The sequence below is a fragment of the Carettochelys insculpta genome, chromosome 1 (assembly GCF_033958435.1).
Source record: "Carettochelys insculpta isolate YL-2023 chromosome 1, ASM3395843v1, whole genome shotgun sequence".
NCBI lineage: Eukaryota > Metazoa > Chordata > Testudines > Carettochelyidae > Carettochelys > Carettochelys insculpta.
Genome location: NC_134137.1, coordinates 30,919,685 through 30,940,489, shown reverse-complemented (window position 1 = coordinate 30,940,489; position 20,805 = coordinate 30,919,685). Strand labels below are relative to the sequence as shown.

At 44.5% G+C, this 20,805-nt stretch overlaps 1 protein-coding gene across 3 annotated transcripts in view; it reads right to left on the bottom strand.

Annotated features, from left to right (window-relative positions):
* FAT3 (FAT atypical cadherin 3) overlaps window positions 1-20,805 on the bottom strand; it is a 670,845-nt gene that overhangs the window by 117,122 nt on the left and 532,918 nt on the right. For all 3 annotated transcript variants that reach the window (XM_074984005.1, XM_074984012.1, XM_074984020.1), the window contains exons 11-13: window positions 15,305-15,501; window positions 8,674-8,827; window positions 6,855-7,088 (exon numbers count right to left, since the gene is read on the bottom strand). In XM_074984005.1, coding sequence (XP_074840106.1) covers window positions 6,855-7,088; window positions 8,674-8,827; window positions 15,305-15,501 — 585 coding nt within the window. The remainder of the gene's footprint in view (window positions 1-6,854; window positions 7,089-8,673; window positions 8,828-15,304; window positions 15,502-20,805) is intronic.

Below are 20,805 nucleotides of genomic sequence, written 5' to 3'. Positions count from 1 at the left end.
ACACACACACACAGACAAACATCTATGAGTATCTCACCACACTGATATAACCCACAATTGCTGATCTGGCAAGTAAACAAGATCAGCTCTTCTGTAGGAATTACAATCTAATGTGACAAAAAAAGCACAAGCTACAGAACTCTCTTATCTTCCTCCCTGCAAGTCTCCACAGATGCATGCCATGGTGCTTTCAAATAACTGATATTTTCAAGGACGAGCTAGGAGAAGGGAGAACTCCATTGGTTGGAGTGTTAGCAGTTCTAGAAGTATTAAAAGGATAAAACCCAAACTAAAACAATTATTGGTATTCTAATTATGTTTAAAAAGCTACCATCTTTGTAAACATAATCATAGAGCCAGTTCTTAATCCATTTAAGATGTGCTTTATTGATATGGTATAGTCTGAATTTTTGATCATAATGAGGGCTTTTGAGCTATTAAAAATTGTTCAAAGATTTTTGGATGTTTTCTACAATTTTCAAATATATTGACTTCAATAATAACACAGAACACCATGTTTTCAATTGATATTCTATTGTTTAAAAGTGTGATTAAAACCGCAATTAATTATCATTGGCTACGTCTACACTAGCCCCAAACTTCGAAATGGCCATGCAAATGGCCATTTCGAAGTTTACTAATGAAGCGCTGAAATGCATATTCAGCGCTTCATTAGCACGCGGGTGGCCGCAGCACTTTGAAATTGACACGCCTCGCCGCTGTGTGGCTCGTCCCAAAGGGGCTCCTTTTCAAAAAGACCCCACCTACTTCGAAGTCCCCTTATTCCTATGAGCAAATGGGAATAAGGGGACTTCGAAGTAGGCAGGGTCCTTTCAAAAAGGAGCCCTGTTGGGATGAGCCATGCGGCCGCGAGGCGCATCAATGTCAAAATGCCGCGGCCGCCCGCATGCTAATGAAGCGCTGAATATGCATTTCGTCGCTTCATTAGTAAACTTCGAAATGGCCATTTGCGTGGCCATTTCGAAGTTTGGGGCTAGTGTAGACACGGCCATTCATGTTTTTATCATGATTACTTTTTTAAAGATAGTTGTGTGAGTTAACTGAGTGGCAGCCTTAATCAGAATACTGCACAGTCATAAGTTAAATGCCTTACAGATGTCTTATCAACCAAACTTGTAATCTCACCAAAGAATTAAACCAGGTTTGTTTAACATTGCCTATGTTTCATAAACCATGTTGGCAGTAATTATATTATTTTAGTTCTTAATCAAGTAAGTTACTTATCTTTTCCATTATTTTGCCCAGGATATAAAGGTCAACTGCCCTATAGGTTACTAAGCCATGCTGCATGCCCATTTTGAATAATGGCACAATATTAGCATTCTTACAGTTTTCTGGCCTTCCCTTGATATTCGAGATTTAATAAAACTTAACTTCAGCAGGCCAGAGATGCTGTCAGAAAACTCCTTTAATGATCTTAGTTGTTCTGGTCTGCTGAGTTCAAAGTGTTTACCCCAGTAGAGGTTGTTTGATATCTTCCTATGTTAGTGATGGACTGGAAAAGTATGTCGTAGCTCTCATTTGATACCAGAACATCATCTGCCTTCTTTTCAAATACAGAACAGAAATATTTATGGATCACTTCTGCCTAATCTGCACCATTATTAACAGTCACCTATCCATTAATGGGCTGCAATGTTATTAGGATTTCTTTTGCTCCTAACATACTTAAAAAAAAAAAAAAAAAACACCCGCTCACTGTCCTTAGTCCTGGCAGCTACAGGCATTTCCCTGATGTATTTAGTTTCCCTTATGATTTTTTGCTCTTCATTATTTCTAATTTATATGATTTCCATTATTCTCCTTTTGTACTTTTAGCTGCCGTTTTTATTGCTAATTATTGTCTTTGCCACTGATCTGGGATGGGTTCTAGGAAAAGTCATCTTCTTTTTTGATTGTGGAAACAGCTTTTCTAAACATTTAACATATTCTTCTAAAATACTTTGAATTTTCATATCTGTATTTTTTATCTCAATGAATTATTTTCAGCTTGCAGAAATTAGCCCTTTTGAAGCACCAATTGTTTATTTTACTTATTGGGACTGTCTTCTACTTCTCCATATTCAGTGTTATCCAGTCACGACCACCACGCCCTCTGCACTTATTAACCTCCAGTCCCGTGATTAATTCATCTTTGCCCATCACATGTAGTTACCCTGTATTGGGTACAATATCATTTGTGTTGGAAAATCATCATGTGCAATTTTTAGAAACTGTAATGATGGCTGAATGGTACCCCTACCATATGTCTCCCATGATGGATTGAACAAATAAAAGAGTGACTAAAAGGAGCTTACCAGTCTTCAATAAGTTGCCAAAACCACTAATACTGGGTAAAGGAAATGGAGAGCTGTCTCAGCCACCTGTCCACCACAAGTGTTAAAGCTCTAGGGGCCAGAATTCTAAAGGGTGTAGGCACCTTAAGATGAAGACAAGTGCCTGCCTAACTGGAAGAAGTAGATTTTTTGAAAGCTTCCAGGAACCTAATTCCCATTGGACTTATGCACCAGATCTCCCTGTTAGGGTAGGTTTTGATCAGCAGACTTCATATGTGAAATTGCTGTGGTATCCCTGGGAGTCTCTCCGGCACACTGTACAACCAGCTTGAGTCCCAGACCCTCTATACTCTATAGCAGTGGGATGGTGGGTTATTTCATTAGCTTGCAGGACACAGGGGACCTCTGTGAAAAATCAGGACTTGCCAGTAAATGTAGCAAGGATTCAATGTGATATGGTTGTCTTTTAAACAAATCAGTAATTTTAGTGTAGAAAGGAAGTTGTGTAGCCCCTTCCCTTTCTTTCAGATGCCCATGTAATTCAGTTTAGACCATCCATCTTTGCAGAGGTATATGTCAATTGAGCCATGCACTGCATTTGAATATGCACCTGGTTATCCAAAGCAATTCTCTTTGACTGAAAGTTGTGAAATTGCAAAGCAAAGACCTCCCCCTCCTGTCCCTCTCTAGCCTGTGTGTGTGCAGAGTACAGTTCATAAAATCATAGAATACTAGAACTGTAAGGAACCTCAAGAGGTCATCAAGTCCAGTTGCTTGCCTGCACAGCAGAACCAAGCACCATCTAGAATACTCATCCTTGTTAGATATTTATCCAAATTGTTCTTAAATAACTCCAGTGATGGAGATTCCACTACAATCGTAGGCAATTTATTCCACTAATTAACCGCCCCGACAGTCAGGAAATTTTTCCTAATATGCAACCTAAATCTCCCTTGTTGCAATTTAAGCCCATTGCTTTTTGTCCATTGTGAGCTACCAGCTGTGTACCAAAGAGTTCAGAAGAACAACAGAGGTTTGATTAGCTCATTATCATGCTTTCAGACCCAGCCATGTGAAACAAAAGCAATGAATGTGTTACACATAAGTTAGACAATTTAGGTTCAAATCCTGCATAGTGCTGAACACCCTCGGTGATTCTTTCAAGCAGGTTGCCAGCTCTAAACAAGGCAACAGGTTATTTCACTCGCATGCTAATAGAAATCAAAGGAGTGTGAAAAGGCATTCTAACATGGTCAGGCCAATTCTCTTGTGTGCTGGCACAATTAAAAAAGGAAATAAGATGGTGTGGTCTTCATTTACCTGTTGAATGCTATTTTATTTTATATTATATATCACTGAATTTAATTAATCCTAGATGAAAGCATGTATTAGCGTTTAGATGAGAATTTACTTAATGGGTAAAACTGCATAAAAACCAAAGGAATGTTTCAGGCTAGCCCATTGTTCATGAAAACTAACGAAAGATTGGCTGGATGGCTCTAACTAAATGCAGGATGTCTGCCTCTGTAACTGAACTCCTTATTCACCAGGACTGGAGCCTTAGAACTGTAAATGAAAAACATACTAATTTCAAAGCATGGGCCCTGCATCGAACAAAGGGAAATCTATGGACCCATTCTGTGATGGGAACACATGCAGACAGCTTTCTGAGGAAAACAGCTACTTAAAATCCACCTTGGGAGCAAGGGGGTCAACAGATTTAGAGGAGGAGGGGCCAATCCAGCTGCAAGCGACACAAGGGCTGGAGCCAGTGTCCAAGGCCAGGGGAGGGGAGCTACTCTGGTCCCAGAAGTGGCAAGGCCTTGTGTGGAAGGAGAAGGGACAGTGGCTAGATTTCCCCAGACAGCCCTCAGCTCTGCCTGGAGCACACCATGGGGGGCTCCTGTGGCTATTTAAAGGATCTGGGGCTCCAGTCATTGCCACTACTGCTACTGTAGTGGCAACAGATGAGAGCCCCAGGCCCTTTGACTTGCCAGGCCTCAGGTAAGTTGCCTCCTTTGCCCTGTCTGTTCTCCTGCATTTGGCAGGCCTGCTTGGGACCAATCCTGTATCCCTGAACTGTTTGAACGCTTTCAGGAAGCATTCCAGATACAAAACAGAGATACCCAGCATTGTTTTGGGTAATCCTGACAGACTTACAAAAAACCGAAGGAGATTAGTATGCCTCTGCTGAGCATTTGGACTCACAATCTCTGACTCACTTGGAATATATTTTACCTATATTAACCTCTCAATAACTCTCACTTCTTTTTCTTAGATAATACATCTCTAGGTAGTTTACTAGAGAAATTGGCTACAGTATTGTCTTTGGTTCGAGACAAGAGAATCCTTTGACCCAGGGTAAGTGACTGGCCCTTTGGGATCAGGAGCGTGAGGTGGTTTTTGGTTTTAATAACCTTTCCTCATTTAGTCCAGTTTCTTGGGGTAGCAAGGTGCATTAGAGAGACTAAGGAGACTAAGGAGTCTTTTGTTCCACAGTACAGTTAATCGAGCAATGCCCAGTTGGCACTGGCTTGGTGAAATCTGGAGTATACTACCAGTTTGGGGTTGGCACTCTGTTTTTTAACAGGGTGAGCTAAGACTGGCACTCTCAGTTGTGAGCTACTCCAGACAGCATGACACCCTCAACTCCCATAGACTTCAAAAGGCCTCTTAGGAAATGCTCAGCACAATTCATGACCAGGCCCTTAACAAGCAACCAAAGGCACATCCCTGTTTTAAATAAGTTATTGAGCCGCAGGTACTAGACAACAAAAGCCTTCAGTAACTTGAGGGTGGCACTGAATCTTCCTACTGACTGGAAATTGCCCTACCTATTCCACGAGTATCTGACCAACCAGGTATTCATTTTTATGCCAGTTCCCCGCTTTGCTTTATTACATTTAGTGGGAAGAGTTCTTGGAGCTCACAACATGGCTTGCTTTTGAAATCTCTGTGTTTTCCATCCTGGCAGTCCTTTCTTCATTCTTCTGAAAAGTCTGTAGAGTACAAGCTCTCTAAGTCAGTGTTTCTCAACCCAACATTTTGAGGAGTAAAGGGACTTTGAAGCTGCCCGGGCACTTTGAAGTACCAGCAGGTGAGCCACGGCTAGACGTGTGCCGGTACTTCAAATTTTAAAACTCCCAAGTTGCCATGGGGGGGAATTTGCTTAATAAAGTTCTGTGAATGCAGCGCAGCACTTCTTTAGTAAACTTCCAACACCCTCATTACCATCCTTCCTTTGAAGGAGGGTGGTAATGTAGACAAGCCCATTATGTGAAGCTGATTTTTAGCACAACTTTTATTCTTAATTGCTTGGTGTCTTTTGTTTTTAAATGACACTTCATAAATGAGAAAAATGTGAATTAAAACAGCAGTGGAAAATAAAAGCATTGGGTTTGCAACACATGCAGTGGCTTACTAACAGTAATTGAGTTTTTCACTGTAGGACAGTACAATGAACTCTAACTGTGACTTTTCCACCAAGGAGCATACCATGTTCTTTATAGATATAGTAATGAATGTTTGCAGCTCAATCTTTAACTTTACTGAATGCAACACATTTAAACTAGAAACCTTAACAACAGAGAACACTACCAGCACCTATTATCAAAAAAAAACATGAACAGAAAGCATTTTTCATTCAGTGGAAGAACTTGATTTGCATGTAACATCATTCATGCCATGATTTCATAAAACATCTTCCAAAAATAAAGCGGGGGGGAAAGGTCAGATTTCATATTTACCTACCTGAAACAAATCAGATGAAAAATAGCAAGACAAAAGATTTGTGTCCAGATTTAATTAAGTTCCTCACATAACTAAACTACAAATAAAAAAGATCAGTAAAAAAGTAACCAGAGTATCTCTAGTGTGTGTAAAGACCAACCATAGTTTCATGCTGGGAAAAAAACAGGTATTACAGAAGAATACAATTATAACCCAGCTGTGATATATCAAGCTAATGTTCCCTGTAAGTTGAGAGCTCGGGTGGCCATCCAGGAGAGATTCAGGTGCTACCTAATTGATTAGCAGAGCGCCCACAGCTGCCGAAAGTATGAGTTTCTACTGGCAGTGCACATCTGCACGTCTTAATGTACATAACAATATCTACTCTGCCCATGGATGGAAAAATAAGTAGACGGAACACTGATCAAGACCTGTATTTCTCTACCCAAGTACAGATTTCTACAGGCATATAGCTACACAGCTTGCATACTATCAAAGCAGGCATAAGGACTTCAGTGCTAAAAGAACTCGAGACTCTTGTAGCACAAAAGTTTACACTTCACCCTAAATTCATTGAAACAACTACCAAAAATCTCAACAACAAGGGTATGGTGACTACAGTCTTCCCTGGCCACTGCACTACTTATACGGGTGTGATACCATCTCACACTCACCAAGGGGCAGCAGCAAATGGGGTTACAAAAAGGAGAGGAAGGAAGAGCAGAAAAGGTGAAAAGGGGATGGGGGGAAGGAGGCATCATCTTTGTCACAGTTCCACTCTGCATTTGCCCTGAGTATTAGTTTTTCTTAGTAACATTGCTCACTTACCTACATCAGGATCCATGGCCTGGACTCTTGTTAACAAAGCTTTTGTGGCTGTATTCTCATAGACGCATGCAGTGTAATGATCAGTTGAAAATATTGGTGGATTATCATTAACATCTTCAAGAATAAGGTGGATTTCTGACTGGCAGAACCTGCCCCCTCCATCTGTTGCCCTGGCAATCAAGTTGTACACAGAGATTTTCTCTCTGTCTAAAAGGGCCAAGGTTTTCAGCTCACCTAAAATGGGGTAAAAGCAGCAATCATCATTATTAACATAACAAAACATCAATTTTTAGATATTCAAAGTACTGTAAAGAGCACATATTTTTCAGGAATTAAGATTTAAAGAAAAAGGGAATAAACAAATAATAGTATCCAGCATCAAACGAAAGATAACAGCCTGTAAGTTTCATTATTATTTCTGTTTATCCACCATAGTTAACTGCCAGTACAAATGCAGATGGGTAAGCCAATCTGGATGACCTTCAAAGCCCCACAATTTCACCCCAGCTGAGAGTATGATAAACAGTATTTTTCACGTCTGCCTTCTGGTTACTCTCAATCTCCATGGCTCTCCAGATTTTTAAACACATAAATGCACCATAAATCTACTGATGACAGCAGAGATAATCAAATGTAAAGGTTCATAATGCTGATCTTTGCCAACAAACAGCTCAGAGTCTCAGTGGGTGCCTCAGCCTTCCAGTTTAGATCTGACCTCTCATTCTCAGATATACCCACACACCCACATTATAAGCCAAAGAAAGGACAAAGATCTGACCATGAGCACCAAGAGCAAACCCAAGGTAGCTTGTCCATACTCCACAAATTTTAAATATTTTCTACCTCTTATAAAGCAGAATAAATAGTCTTCAGCCAGTAACATATCAGCAAAACATCCGATGCCAATTAACAGGACTGATTTAGTCTTTTATATGCCAGATCCCATATTTAAATGAATTACACTTTGCTCTGATAGAGGACAATAGCCCTTTTTAACACACTAAAAACACCTTCCACCGCTTCGATCTCTGTCCTTTATGGTGTCAAATAGCATCACCAGATGCAGTGCTTCCTGGTAGGGAGAAACAGCACTGTTTAAGAAAGGAGTTGGTTTAGTGTGATACAAGCCAAGAGCCTATTAATAAAAAGGGGCTGGGAACCAGTATTAGTAAGTAATTTTGTACCTCTCATAGGTCAAGAAATGATCCTGGACTTCAAAAAAGTCAAATTAAGAAGCATTTTAAAAAGTCAAATAAAAAAAGACCAACAATTTCCCACAAACCACATACCAAATCAGCAATACCACATAATACTCCAACATGCTAATAAATGTACTATCCCTGCCTCTTCCTCCCCAAAAGCCTGTGTATAAAGATAGCCCCTGATACATGTCCTGAAGATAAACACGTTCAGGCTACTTCAGACCCTGGTGGAGGAAATTATTTTCAAAGCAGAAGGCCCTGTAAACATTCAGCTGGCGGCTTCCTCTTTCATACCCAGTGGGCTGCAGTTCAAAGCCTCTGATGCCCACAACTGGTTTGAAAGCCTTGCTGGGAAATGGGAAGGTTAAATTTCCCCCACTGCATTGAATATCCATCATAGCTATCAAAGGGATTCCTTCCTCTCTACTGTCCTACCACCATCATCTTCAGAGTGGACACAGAAGCCTGCAATAATACAAATAGACAGCAGGAGTTCAGATGTGAGTATGCGGCACTTCAGTGGAAAATGCATTAGCAGTAATTGTTCAGAACTTTGGCCTTGACAGGAGGGCTGGGGTTAGCAATCTCATTTGAACACAAAAATTTTGTCCCCTTACCGCTTTCTGGATCTAAAAAAAATTTATTGTTCCCAGGACCAAACAGCGAATAGCGAATTTCACCATTGGACCCGATGTCTGCATCTTTTGCGCTGATTTGAAGGATGACTTTGTTTGATGGAATGTCCTCAGGAAATAATGAGGTGTATACAAACTGGGGACGGAAGCAAAAAAACACATGGGATACAAGAACAGCAGTTTCTCTTATTCTTGCAGAATATCATTTTGCATCATTACTCTCTAAGACTATGTCTAGATTACAGGATTTTGTCAACAAAACCCATAGAGCGTGCAGGTTGTGAAGTGCATTGTGTTGACAGTAAGTTGACAGAAGACAGCACTTTTGTTCACAGCTGTACACCATGCACCATGAAGAAACGCCGCTGTAAACAGAGATATGTCGACAAAATGTAGGTGTGGATATACCGGGGGGCCCTCTGTCAACAGAAAAGACCTTCGGGATGCTCCGCAGGGGCAACCAGCACTCTATGGCTCCTGCTTCTGACCATTCTTAAAGCTGCAGGGAGTCCAGGAAACTGAAGCCGCGTCTACACATGCACACTACTTCGAAATAGCGGAACCAACTTCGAAATAGCGCCCGTCACGGCTACACGTGTTGGGTGCTATTTTGAAGTTAACTTCGACGTTAGGCAGTGAGACGTCAAAGTCGCTAACCCCATGAGGGGATGGGAATAGCGCCCTACTTCGATGTTCAACGTCGAAGTAGGGAACGTGTAGACGATCCGCGTCCCGCAACATCGAAATAGCGGGGTCCTCCATGGTGGCCATCAGCTGAAGGGTTGAGAGACGCTCTCTCTCCAGCCTCTGCGGGGCTCTATGGTCACCGTGTGCAGCAGCCCTTAGCCCAGGGCTTCTGGCTGCTGCTGCTGCAGCTGGGGATCCATGCTGCAGGCACAGGGTCTGCAACTAGTTGTCGGCTCTGTGTATCTTGTGCTGTTTAGTGCAAGTGTGTCTGGGAGGGGCCCTTTAAGGGAGCGGCTTGCTGTTGAGTCCACCCTGTGACCCTGTCTGCAGCTGTTCCTGGCACCCTTATTTCGATGTGTGCTACTTTGGCGTGTAGACGTTCCCTCGCAGCGCCTTTTTCGATGTGGTGCTGCCCAATGTCAACGTTGAACGTCGACGTTGCCAGCCCTGGAGGATGTGTAGACGTTATTCATCGAAATAGCTTATTTCGATGTAGCATGCAGGTGTAGACGTAGCCTGAGAGTATTCAAGCAGCAGAGTTACCATCTGCGGTCTCACAGCTGCACCTCTGTGAGAGCACTGCCAAATGGCAGAATGCCAGGCACCCTGAGATCCCCCAGGCCCTCAAGGAAGCAGCCTGAGAGTTCCCAGGATCCACCTCTGAACTGCAGAGGCAGGCCTCTCCTGGAGTGGGGCTGAGGTCCAGTTCCTTTTGGACCTGTGGGGAGAGGAGAAAACCCTCCAGGACCCCAAGGCCAGGCAACAGAATGCCAAAATATATGGCAGGATAGCCACTGCCCTGACCAAACAGAGCCACCACCATTGCAGCATGGAGCAGGTCCAGGCCAAAGAAGTTTCACAACGGTGAGGTCTAGGCTTGGGATGCTGCCCATCGGTCTGGGGCAGGATCATTCAGGAGTTCCATGACATCATGGTGGTGGACACATACCCCCAACAACGCAACATCAACACAGCGCTCAAGGCCCCTTCACCACAGTGGGTGCCCCCTGCAGAAGAAAGAGGAGGAGGAGCCTTTCCAGCCACAAGCCACACAAGGGCTAGAGCCAGAGTCCAACTTGGAGAGCCAGCAGCCTTATGCTGGTCTTGGACCTGGTCCCTGGCAGCCAGGCCACCAGACATCCTTGGAGCTGGGCGCAGGTTCCCCCGGTGAGTACCCCACATGTTACACACCCCAGAATGCAGTTTGGGCAAGACTGTGTGCTGACGTCCCATCATGTGGAACCATGTACAGTGTGAGTGAGTGCCACCCGGACGCAGGAGACAGTTCCCAGACATGGGCGGCACCCTGCTGCCAGCCTCATGAGAGCCCCAGTCACCCTGGAGGGCGGGGCCCTCCCAGCACCTTCCATGGCTGGAAGTTGGCTAGCCACAAGGGCATCGGCCTGACCACAGACACACTGAGGAGTGCAGCACCTGGCATAGGGGCATACCCCCAGGCGAGAGGCAGCATCTGCTCCTGCAGATAGTACTGCAAGCAGCAGGTGTGTGAGTGGGCCCCAGAGAGGGCCATGCTACTTCTGGCTCACCTTCCACCCTCTGTGGCCAAACACCGTCCCCCTTTGCCACTATCCCATTGCCCAGGGGGATCTGCAGTGGTCAGCATGGTCACAGAAGCACCGTGGCACCCTCCATATGGCAGAGACCATTATGTAGGCAACACATGGCTTTCCTCTTGGGACATCTGTGTCTCTTGGCCTGGCAGGTGTTGGCAGCTGCTCATGGTGGGGGCATGGCCTTAAGGGGGCTGTGTTGCATGAAAGACTCACCATTTCTCTTCCTTGTCTTACAGCTGGAACCACACTGACTGACAGACAATCCACCCCCTTATTGCCATCAGGCTGAGCCTGCAGCTGGAGGGGCCACTGGCTGGTGTATGAGGATCTGCAGCACAACCACAATGATACCCTGTGGGCCATGCAGGGGATGATGGAACACCAGTTCAGGGCTGACATGGATGGCGGTCATGGGCCTGGGACCAGCACATATCCCACTTAGATGCCATCTCTGGTATCTGTCAAGACATGATGGCCCAGGCACCCCTGGCCAGCCCCACCCCACATCAGCCCTCTCTCAGGGCATCCTGGACCCCCATCTGCTCCAATGGTGATGGCCATGGCCACCCAGACTCTGCTGCAGACAACACTTCCCACCCAGACTCCACTTCAGCACCCCTGACTCTGCTGCAACCTCTCCCCCCTCAGCCTCTCCCACCTAGTCCTGGCCTCAGCACAGCCCCAATGAGGGCCCCTAACCTGTGGTGGGAAGGGATCCCAAAGCCAATGCTGCTGGAGGTCTCACTCTCCCTTGGGTTCATGGCCTCCCAACACCCCATGGTCTGAGGCCCCCAACCTCTTGTTCCAAGGCCCCCATCCAAGTTCTGAGACCCCCCCACCCTTCCTCCCCAACCCTCCCCCAAATGTAAATAGTTATGCACGTCACTTCCCTGTAAATAATTTGGAATGGCATTGTATCTGCACACATTTTGTTTTGAGTAAAATCCATTTATTTGTTCACCACACCTGCGTCTGAGTGCAGGAGTTGGGGAGGGATGAAAGGAGGGGTCGTGGTGGGAATGGGGTAGGGCAGTAGGCCTGAGGCTTTCACTGGGGGTGCACTGGGCAGACTTATAGGGCTGTGGGAGAAGCTCTCTCTCAGGGACTCATGGATCTGCAGCCCATCCTGATAGGACTGGCTGAAGGCAGCGATGGCTGGCTACTCATACGCACATCTCTCATGGGTGGCAGCCATTCCTCACCCCAGGAGGAAGGCCTCCCGCTTTCCCTCCACAAAGTTGGGCAGGACGCAATATGCGGCAACATCTTGGTGGATGTTGTGCTCCCCCACATCGAGATGGTTGAGTAGGCACCTGAAACGTGCCTTGAAGCAGCCAAAGGCGCACTAGGCCTGCATGCTAGCAGATGTAGCATTTCATCAGCCAGGGAATGAGGGAGTAGGCAGCATCCCCCATGATGAAGAATGGCATCTGACCACCAGCTCATGGCAGGGGACAAATGTGTCCGCCTCTAGCCTCTGGCACAGGCCACAGTCACAGAACTCAGTGGCATCATGTGTCCAGCTTGCCCACCTGACATAAATGTCCATAAACTGTCCATGGTGGTTAACCAGGGCCTGCAGCACCATGGAAAAGTAATCCTTGTGGTTAATGTACTTGGCCACTCTCTGCTCTGAGACACAGATTGGGATGTGGGTCCCACTGATGGTCCTGACACAGATCGGGAACCCCAGGGTGGCAAATCTGGCTATGATCACAGTAAGGTGTCTCATATAGATGACCCTCCACAGCAGCAAGATCAAGCATCATGACCTGCAGAGGGAAGCAACCAAATACACATGTTGGGGACTGAGTGGGGGAGTATCTGGGCCCTGGGGGTGGGGTCCTTGGCTCCCTCCTGAGCTCTCCAGGAGCCCCTCTGTGAGACTACCCCCCAAGCATCAGGGCTCTGTGAGGGTGGGATGGCATGGTCACCCAAGGACATGGCTTCCCCCCACACCACAAATCCACCCCTTGCATCCCTGACCCCACTTCCCAAGGGCCCCCCTTTGACATGACACCTCCCCATGCAGAGACTGGAGCCCAAGAGTGTGTTACCTCTATGAGGAGGGCCCCGGTGGACTTCCCCATGCCAAACTGGTTGCCCATTGACTGCTAGCTGTCAGGCGTGGAAAACTTTCACATGGGAACTGCAACCTGATTCTCCACAGGGATGGCGGGCCGCAGCTGGGTGTCCTGTCTCTGGAGGGTAGGGGCAAGCCAGGTACAAAGCTCCAGGAAGCTGGCCTTCTGCATTCTAATATTCTGGAGTCACTGTTGGTTGTCCCAGTGCCCCTTAACCAGCCAGTTCCACCAGTTGGAATAGGTGTAGTGCCTCCAGAGCCACCTGTGCATTGCAGCAGGGGTGCACATGTGAACATCCTTTAGCCATGGTGACATCATTGCAGGTGGTCTCAGCCTCACCCTCCATGCGGAAGAGGAAGACAACCGTCAAGAAGTTCTGCAGCTGATGCAGCATTTTGGTGTGGGGCCACTGCAATCCCAGGGGTACTTTGGCAGCATGGCTCCCAGCGACCAGCTGTGTCACCCATCAAGACACAAAGCCCTTTGCTAGCTGTGCTGTCTCTTGAGTCATGCTCTCAGCAGAGGCAAGGACTGGGTGTCTGGGGGTGTCCCCTTAAGGGGGCATCTTGCTTTGGCTCCTGGAAGGAACTGGTGACCTGTGACCCTCTCTGACAGCGTTCCAGGTGGGCGTTTGCTGATAGATTGGCCGGGCAGTCCAGCCACTCTCTGTTGACAGAGCAGATCACTCTTTCAATCCGCCTTGTGGTCTGGACACGCTCTGTTGACAGAAGTTTTGTTGCAAGGTACCTTCTGACACAAACTTCTGCTGATATCCCTGCTGAAATCCCTGTAATCTAGACATAGCCAATGGTGCATGCACTTACAAGTATCTTCAACATTTCTGTACAAAAAGAAACCTTTTCTTAAGGATCTTTTAAGTCATTAGTACAACTTCTTAAGTTTTTAAGTAACATAACAAGAACACAAATTAATAACATTAATAGGGCTTCAAAGGTGTCAGGAATAAAATGTTGATACACCTTATACTTTGTCTTCCTTACTTTTCTTTAAACTCTCCCCTCATTTCACTGCTATAGCAGTACAACTGCTCTCTTGAACGTGAGTGCACAAGGACAGGGCACAGGTAACTTTATCATTTCATCATCTGTGCTTGCAGTAGTTCTGGCCGGGGGTGGCCAGCATGTGGCCCATGGGCCAGATTCTGGCCCATGAAGCCTTTTCGCCCAGCCTGCAAAGCCTTTTCATCTGGTGTGCGAAGCCAGCAGCAGCAGCATTTTATCCAAGCCCCCCAAAGTGAGTGTGGGGCATGACGTTGGCAACCTGTGGCTCCAGAGTTGTATGTGGCTCTTTAAGGAGATATTTGCAGCTCTGAACACTGCCATCACTGACTTCTCCTCCAGCTGCCTACCCTGCCACGCTGGAATAATGGAACTCAATTGAATTGGTGTAATGTCCAGCAGGGCGGCAGCAGAGATCTGGCTGTTAGACCAATTCAACTGAGTTCCATTATTTCAGTGTGGCAGGACTGGGAGCTGCCCATGCTATATGTGGGGGAAGGGAGTAGGAGAGCTGGTGTGGGGGAGCCAGGAAGCTGCATTGAGGAGGAGGTGGTGGTAGTGGCCATCGTGAAGGAGCAGCAGGGGGCGGGGGTAGCAGTGGCAGCTCATTGTCTGAGGTAGGTTAATCTTGGGTTTAGGGCTGAGAGGGTTTAAGCCTGAGGGTCATGGGCAATTTGGGGCTGAGAGAGATTAAGCCTGAGGGTGGGTTTGGGGCTGAGAGGGGTTAAGCCTGGGGCAGGGTGTTGTGGCTGAGAAGGGTTAAGCCTGGGGAGGTGGGGTGTTGGGGCAATTTTGTGTTCAGCTCCCAGAACATGTAAAAAATTGCCATGTGCCCCCCCAATGAAAAAAGGTTGGCCATCCTTTGGCTAGACATCACTGTCATTAAAATGCCAGTGACTACCTGTGCCCTGTCTATATCAATCCCTTCCGTTGTTACCTGTAGATGAGTTGCACCAACAATAACCCAACCTCACTGCACTATCATAAAATTACCGGTGTGCAGAAGATTTAGTTTCTGTTGTTCCACTGCTGTGTTCTCTAAAACACTATCCTTTCATTTGCTTTAGTGAAACTGACTCCCATCAGTGCCTCCCAGAACACTTCAGGCTACTGAACTAAAGAGCTTACTGTAAATGAAGGCAACAAATGAAAAGAAATGAAACAGGAACCCAATGGTAAATAACAGTGAACTTCACAGGAAAACTTAATGTCCAGTTAAATATTATACAAATGAAATTTGTTGGCTAACCTTATCACAGACAGGACTATTATCATTAACATCAGTGACTGTCACTTCCACAGCAGCTTGAGTTACAAAGAGACCATCAGTAGCAGTGATGTTCAGAAAATAAATATCTTGTTCTTCCCGATCTAGTGGTCTCTTCACATAAACCTTCCATTCATTCTGAACCAATCCCAAAGCAAACTTCCCTTTGGGATTCCCTCCTACAAAGAAGCAAGCAACAAGAAATGGTTTATGGAGACCTTTCAGAGCTTTGCACTCATTCAGTCATAAACACATATACAGCTTAAAGGTGCCACAAGTAAGCAACTACCATTTCTCCTCAGAGAATAATATAACTTCTTTCAAACTAGCAAACATTTGGAAATCTATAATAAGATTATGCTGCCAAGCATTTGCAGTCCCTTGTATGCAAGTAAAATCATAATATTCAAACAAAACAACAGCGTGTTTAGTTCTCCTTCAGGATAATCAAATTCAAACTGGGAACAATCAATAGTCTTCTCAGGATGGTACAATTGTCTTTCCACTAAATCTCAGGAGAGGATGTAATACACTGTAGCTCTTGTTACTACGACAATTTCATTAGCTGTTGATTATGCAATCAAGGAATGGCAGTAGGTTCTATTAAGGAATTCTTTAATGAACACTTTATCATACAGTTGGGCTGTTGTTACACTCATTAGGAATCTAGCTTAAAAAAAAGTTTACATGACACAGGAAGACACATTAGTATTAAATAGCCCTAACGAGGGGTCATTTAAGGAGCAGTTCAAAGATAAGAATTACAATTAGATCAAATTTATCAGAGAGTGAAAGCTAGCAAAAAGCAGTTAGGAGTGAAGGAGATGAAGCAGAACAGCTTTTTATTATGCTGAAACACTGACACTGAACCTGGCAATATTTTCCGCATCATTAAATTGCATGGAGACAAAAAACAGCTTGTAGAGAGAAAAACACGTCCCTATCATCCTCAGAGAGGGAAATAATGTCATTGCACACTCTGAAGGCTATAAAGAATTAAAAGTGACGTGAAAAAGGGCATGATTCTTTGTCAATAACATTTCTAATAAGTATTTACACCTGCATTTGAAAAGGAACAATCCCCTAACTCTTGTATAAAAAAGATCACTTTCAATTACCTTCCTTTCTTGTAGCCTGTTCTCCAACCTTTGCCTTTATGTTGTCAGACGACACTAGAAATTCTACAGATCAGGTTATCATGACTTCCTATTTGTGCACACAGCCCCTAGAACATCTCTGGTCTGTAAAACTAGATGTATACATTTACAATGTTCAGGAAAAATGGCATCTGTCTACAATAAACTCAGACACTACATGAACTGAAGGAGGAGATGGAAAAACCCTACACTGTTTTAATGAGTAAATTAAAACTTAGGCTCTCTCTGTATTTAAGCTTTTCCCACTAAGCTAAGTTTGATACTGTTCTCTTAAAGGAAAGGCTGCAAAGATTTTTTTAAAAAGCGGGGTACTTCTTTCTGATTTACAAAAACAGCTCAAATGGTGGGTTTTTTTCATTTTTTTCTCCTTATCAATATCAAGAATATAAAATCTGACGTTCCTCGGCTTTGCTGGAGGGCTCACTCAGTATCTTACATATGTGCTATGAGATCTCGTGGTCCCCTAGTAAGAAAGGTAGGTTTTTAATTTTTTTCTCCTAACCACTTATGTGCAGTATTTAAGTAAATAGGTATTAACAAAGACACAGAACAGAGAAAAAGTTATGAACAGCCTGGTTTAAAAAAAAAATCTCCCCCATGATCACACCACTTAATTAGTTAGGATTACCTAGCATCTTGGATACCATAATTCTGCTAAAAAAATAATTTATTAGGTGAGCTTTCGTGGGACAGACCCACTTCTTCAGACCATAGCCATGGTCTGAAGAAGTGGGTCTGTCCCACGAAAGCTCACCTAATAAATTATTTTGTTAGTCTTTAAAGTGCTACTGGACTGCTTTTTTGTTTTGATACTACATAGACTAACACGGCTCCTTCTCTGTTATAATTCTGCTAGTTCTCCACAAAGTTTTTTGGGGGCCTGGCCTACCCCAGGAAATCAGGATGGTATAACTACATTGCTCAGGGATGTGAAATAGTCACACCCCTGAGTTACATACTTTGGCTGACATAACCGCCTGAGTAAACAGGCTAGGTTGACAGCAGAGTTCTCTCACTGACCTAACTAGTACAGCTTGGGGAGGAGATACAGTAAATCCTTGAGATACATACAATCAAGTTGCGCATGTCTTGGGTTAACATGACTGCCGCCCGATAGGAGTGGTTTCCTGATCCTGTCAGGGGAGGCAGCTGCTCCTGTCAAGGGCAGCAGCCACAAGTCAGGCTGCCGTCCTTGACAGGAGCGGTTTCCCTGTCCCCAGAGTGGTGGGGACCCGGGGAACCAGGCAGCAGCCTGTCTCCCAAATCCCCACGGCTTTCAGTGCCGAGAAATTGAGCAGGGAAGCAGCCCTGGTTAATTTCCTGGCTCCAAGGAGCAGAGGGGAGGTGGGTGCCAGGCTGCACCTGGTTCCTGGCTCCCCTCTACTGGCTGCAGCCAGGAAACTGACCAAGGCTGCTGTCCTGCTCAGTTTCCCCTCTCTGAAAGTGGAGGGGAGCCGGGAGCCAGGCTGCTAACTGGTTCCCAGCTCCCAGCTGCTTGCAGGACCCAGGAAACTAAGCTGTAGTTCTTGGGTTCTGCAAGCAGCAAGGAGACAGAAACCAGGCTGCCCCCTGGTTCCTGGCTTCCTGCCACTCTGGGAGCCAGAAAACTGACCAGCCCTCAACTTACACAAAAGTCTGAGTTATGTGTGGGTTGCAGAAATGCAACCCCCATGTAACTCGAGGGTCTACTGTGTACCTATGCTGACAAAGTTTTCCTATTGGCACAGGCAGCATCTTCACTGAAGTACTACAGCAGCACAGCATTTCACATGTACACAGGCCTACGAAAAGAGGGCAGATGCGGAAACATTTAACACATATGTTAAGTCTCATGTGCATATCAGACATTATAAAAGGAGGAGACACACAGTCCCAGCACCCTTTTGTCTTAAATATCAAAGACTTAGGTACCCAAGCTTTGGCCAGTCCATTATCATTAATGGAGTGAGGTCTGGCCCTAAGTTTTTATTGATAGATAAAAGTATTTGCATCAATCGGTTATAGATTTGAGAAAGAATTTTGTGACTTAAAAGTTGCTCAGCTTATTAATCAGTCACATATTTTTAAAACCTGTGGGTGGAGTGACTGTTCATTTACAAGTATAAAATTGAAACCCTTCAGCATTTTCTGTTTATAGCGCAGCATTGTCTGAAGGTTCCAATCCTGCAGGATCCTCAACTCCCAGTGACTTCTCTGAGAAGCTGAAGCAGCGTGGTGACAAAAAATGGACTTCCCCAAAGGAGAATCCATTGTATTTCATTGTGCAACATGGGCTGGATGCAAAGTCTTGTCAAGTCACTGACAGTGTGTCTACACAGCAAAGTTATTTTGTAATAATGGCTGCAATTCTGAAACAACTTTGGGAATGTTTACACAGCAAAACCACTATTTTGAAAAAAAATTCAAAATAGTAGACAGATTATTCAAATTCTGTAAACCGCATTCTAACAGGAATAGTGCCTATTTCAAAATAGGTATTTTGGAATAGGAGTAGTGTAGATAGAGAATAGGGGGCTATTTTGAAATAAGCTATAGTGCCTCCAGGGGCAATAAACCAAAATAGGCTCTCTTGTGCATGAATGCTCCATTTTGAAATAGCTGAGTGCTATTTTGATAATCATTTTCCCTGTGTCTATACATGCCCTTTCCTGTCGAAAGGGGCATGTTAATGAGTGGGTTCGAAAGATGCTAATGAGGTGCTGCAACGAATATGCAGCACCTCATTAGCATAATGGCGGCCATGGCGATTCAAAGGTGCGGCTTTTTGAATCGTGCGCCACTGGTGGAAACGGGACCTGCTGAAAGGTCCCCCCCCGGGGTTTCGAAAGCCCTTCTTTGGAAGGTCCCGTCTCCATGGGCGGTGCGTGATTTGAAAAGCTGCACTTTTGAATCGCCGTGGTTGCCATTATACTAATGAGGTGCTGCATATTCATTGCCGCACCTCACTAGCATCTTTTGAACCCACTCATTAACATGCCTTTCAAAAGGAAGGGGCACATGTAGACTCAGCCTTTGTGTGCAGATGCAATATTTCAAAATATCTCTTCCGGAATAGCTTATTCTGAAATAATGCTCCTGTGTCGAAACAGACTGAGAGACTGTTCACTGATGGGTCAGAACTATGAAGCACATCCTAACTGAGCCATCAAGAAAGGCAGGCACATATTGGTTAATATTAAAAGATCACCATTTAAGTACAGCATTAGGGTAAAGAAGATTTTTTTTTCCCACAGCTGGTTGAGAACCAGCCATAGCAAGAATTCTGTTTAATATAACAAGACATCCTTAAATAAATGTGTGCAACTTTCATGGTCGCTTTCAATTATTTTCTGCACTATACTGGAGAATTTTTTGGTTCAAGAAAATGATTTATAAACTTCAGTTAACATGAAGCACAATAACCAAAACATGTATATCTCATTGCTAAGTAAAGAGGAGAGGTAAAATCTTTAATCATTTGGGTGGCTGGTACTGCTAGTAATAACATCAGCCTTGTACTGTACAATCATTACCCCTGTATTGTTCATGAAATAACTTTATATCATGCACTGAAAATTACGATAGCACATATGAGATTTTCGAGTCTTTAAGAGCCCACATTTGTTTTCCTAATGCTAGAAGACTCATCTGAGTGACCAGCAAAACCTCAGTGATAAACAGAAAACATACAAAACAAAGGGTTGATTCATACATCTCTTCCTTTTTTGTTATCATTATCCTTCCTTTCACCCTGGCTGAGCACTGGTGCTACATTTTGCAGATGAAAGACTGAAGGCATATGATAAAGTGTTTCAGAAATAATGAGATGTAAACAGTAAAAGGCTGTCAGGGAAATAGTCTTAAAAGGGGAGAATAAAAAGCTGTGGAACAGGGAACCATTGCTAGCACTCATATGCATGCCCTACTACAGATCTCATTCTGCAATGATTAATTAACTTTTCCTCTAACATATTTAAGCAGATTCTGTGTCCTAAGGGTATTCTAATTAATTAGTTTTTCACTCTGAATAATATAGAATTTCTAAATGGAAGCCTCCTGACTATGAGTTTTAATGGATTCTTTAAAATCTGTTGGCAGTCTTCTTATGTTCTGCTTTCAATGTCACAACACTGAAGTGTTAGCTACAAATAAAACCAACTTTTTAGAATGACTTTGAGGCTAAACAAAATCTGCATTATCTTTCATCTTTTGTTATTTGAAGTTTGACTAATGCTCTGTTCCCCCATCCTCCAGTCAACAAATGATACAAAACCAGCTTGGGCTCACGTTTAATGAAAGTGGGAAGAAAAACAGCTCGACACAATTAATTCCCCAGACGTGTTGATC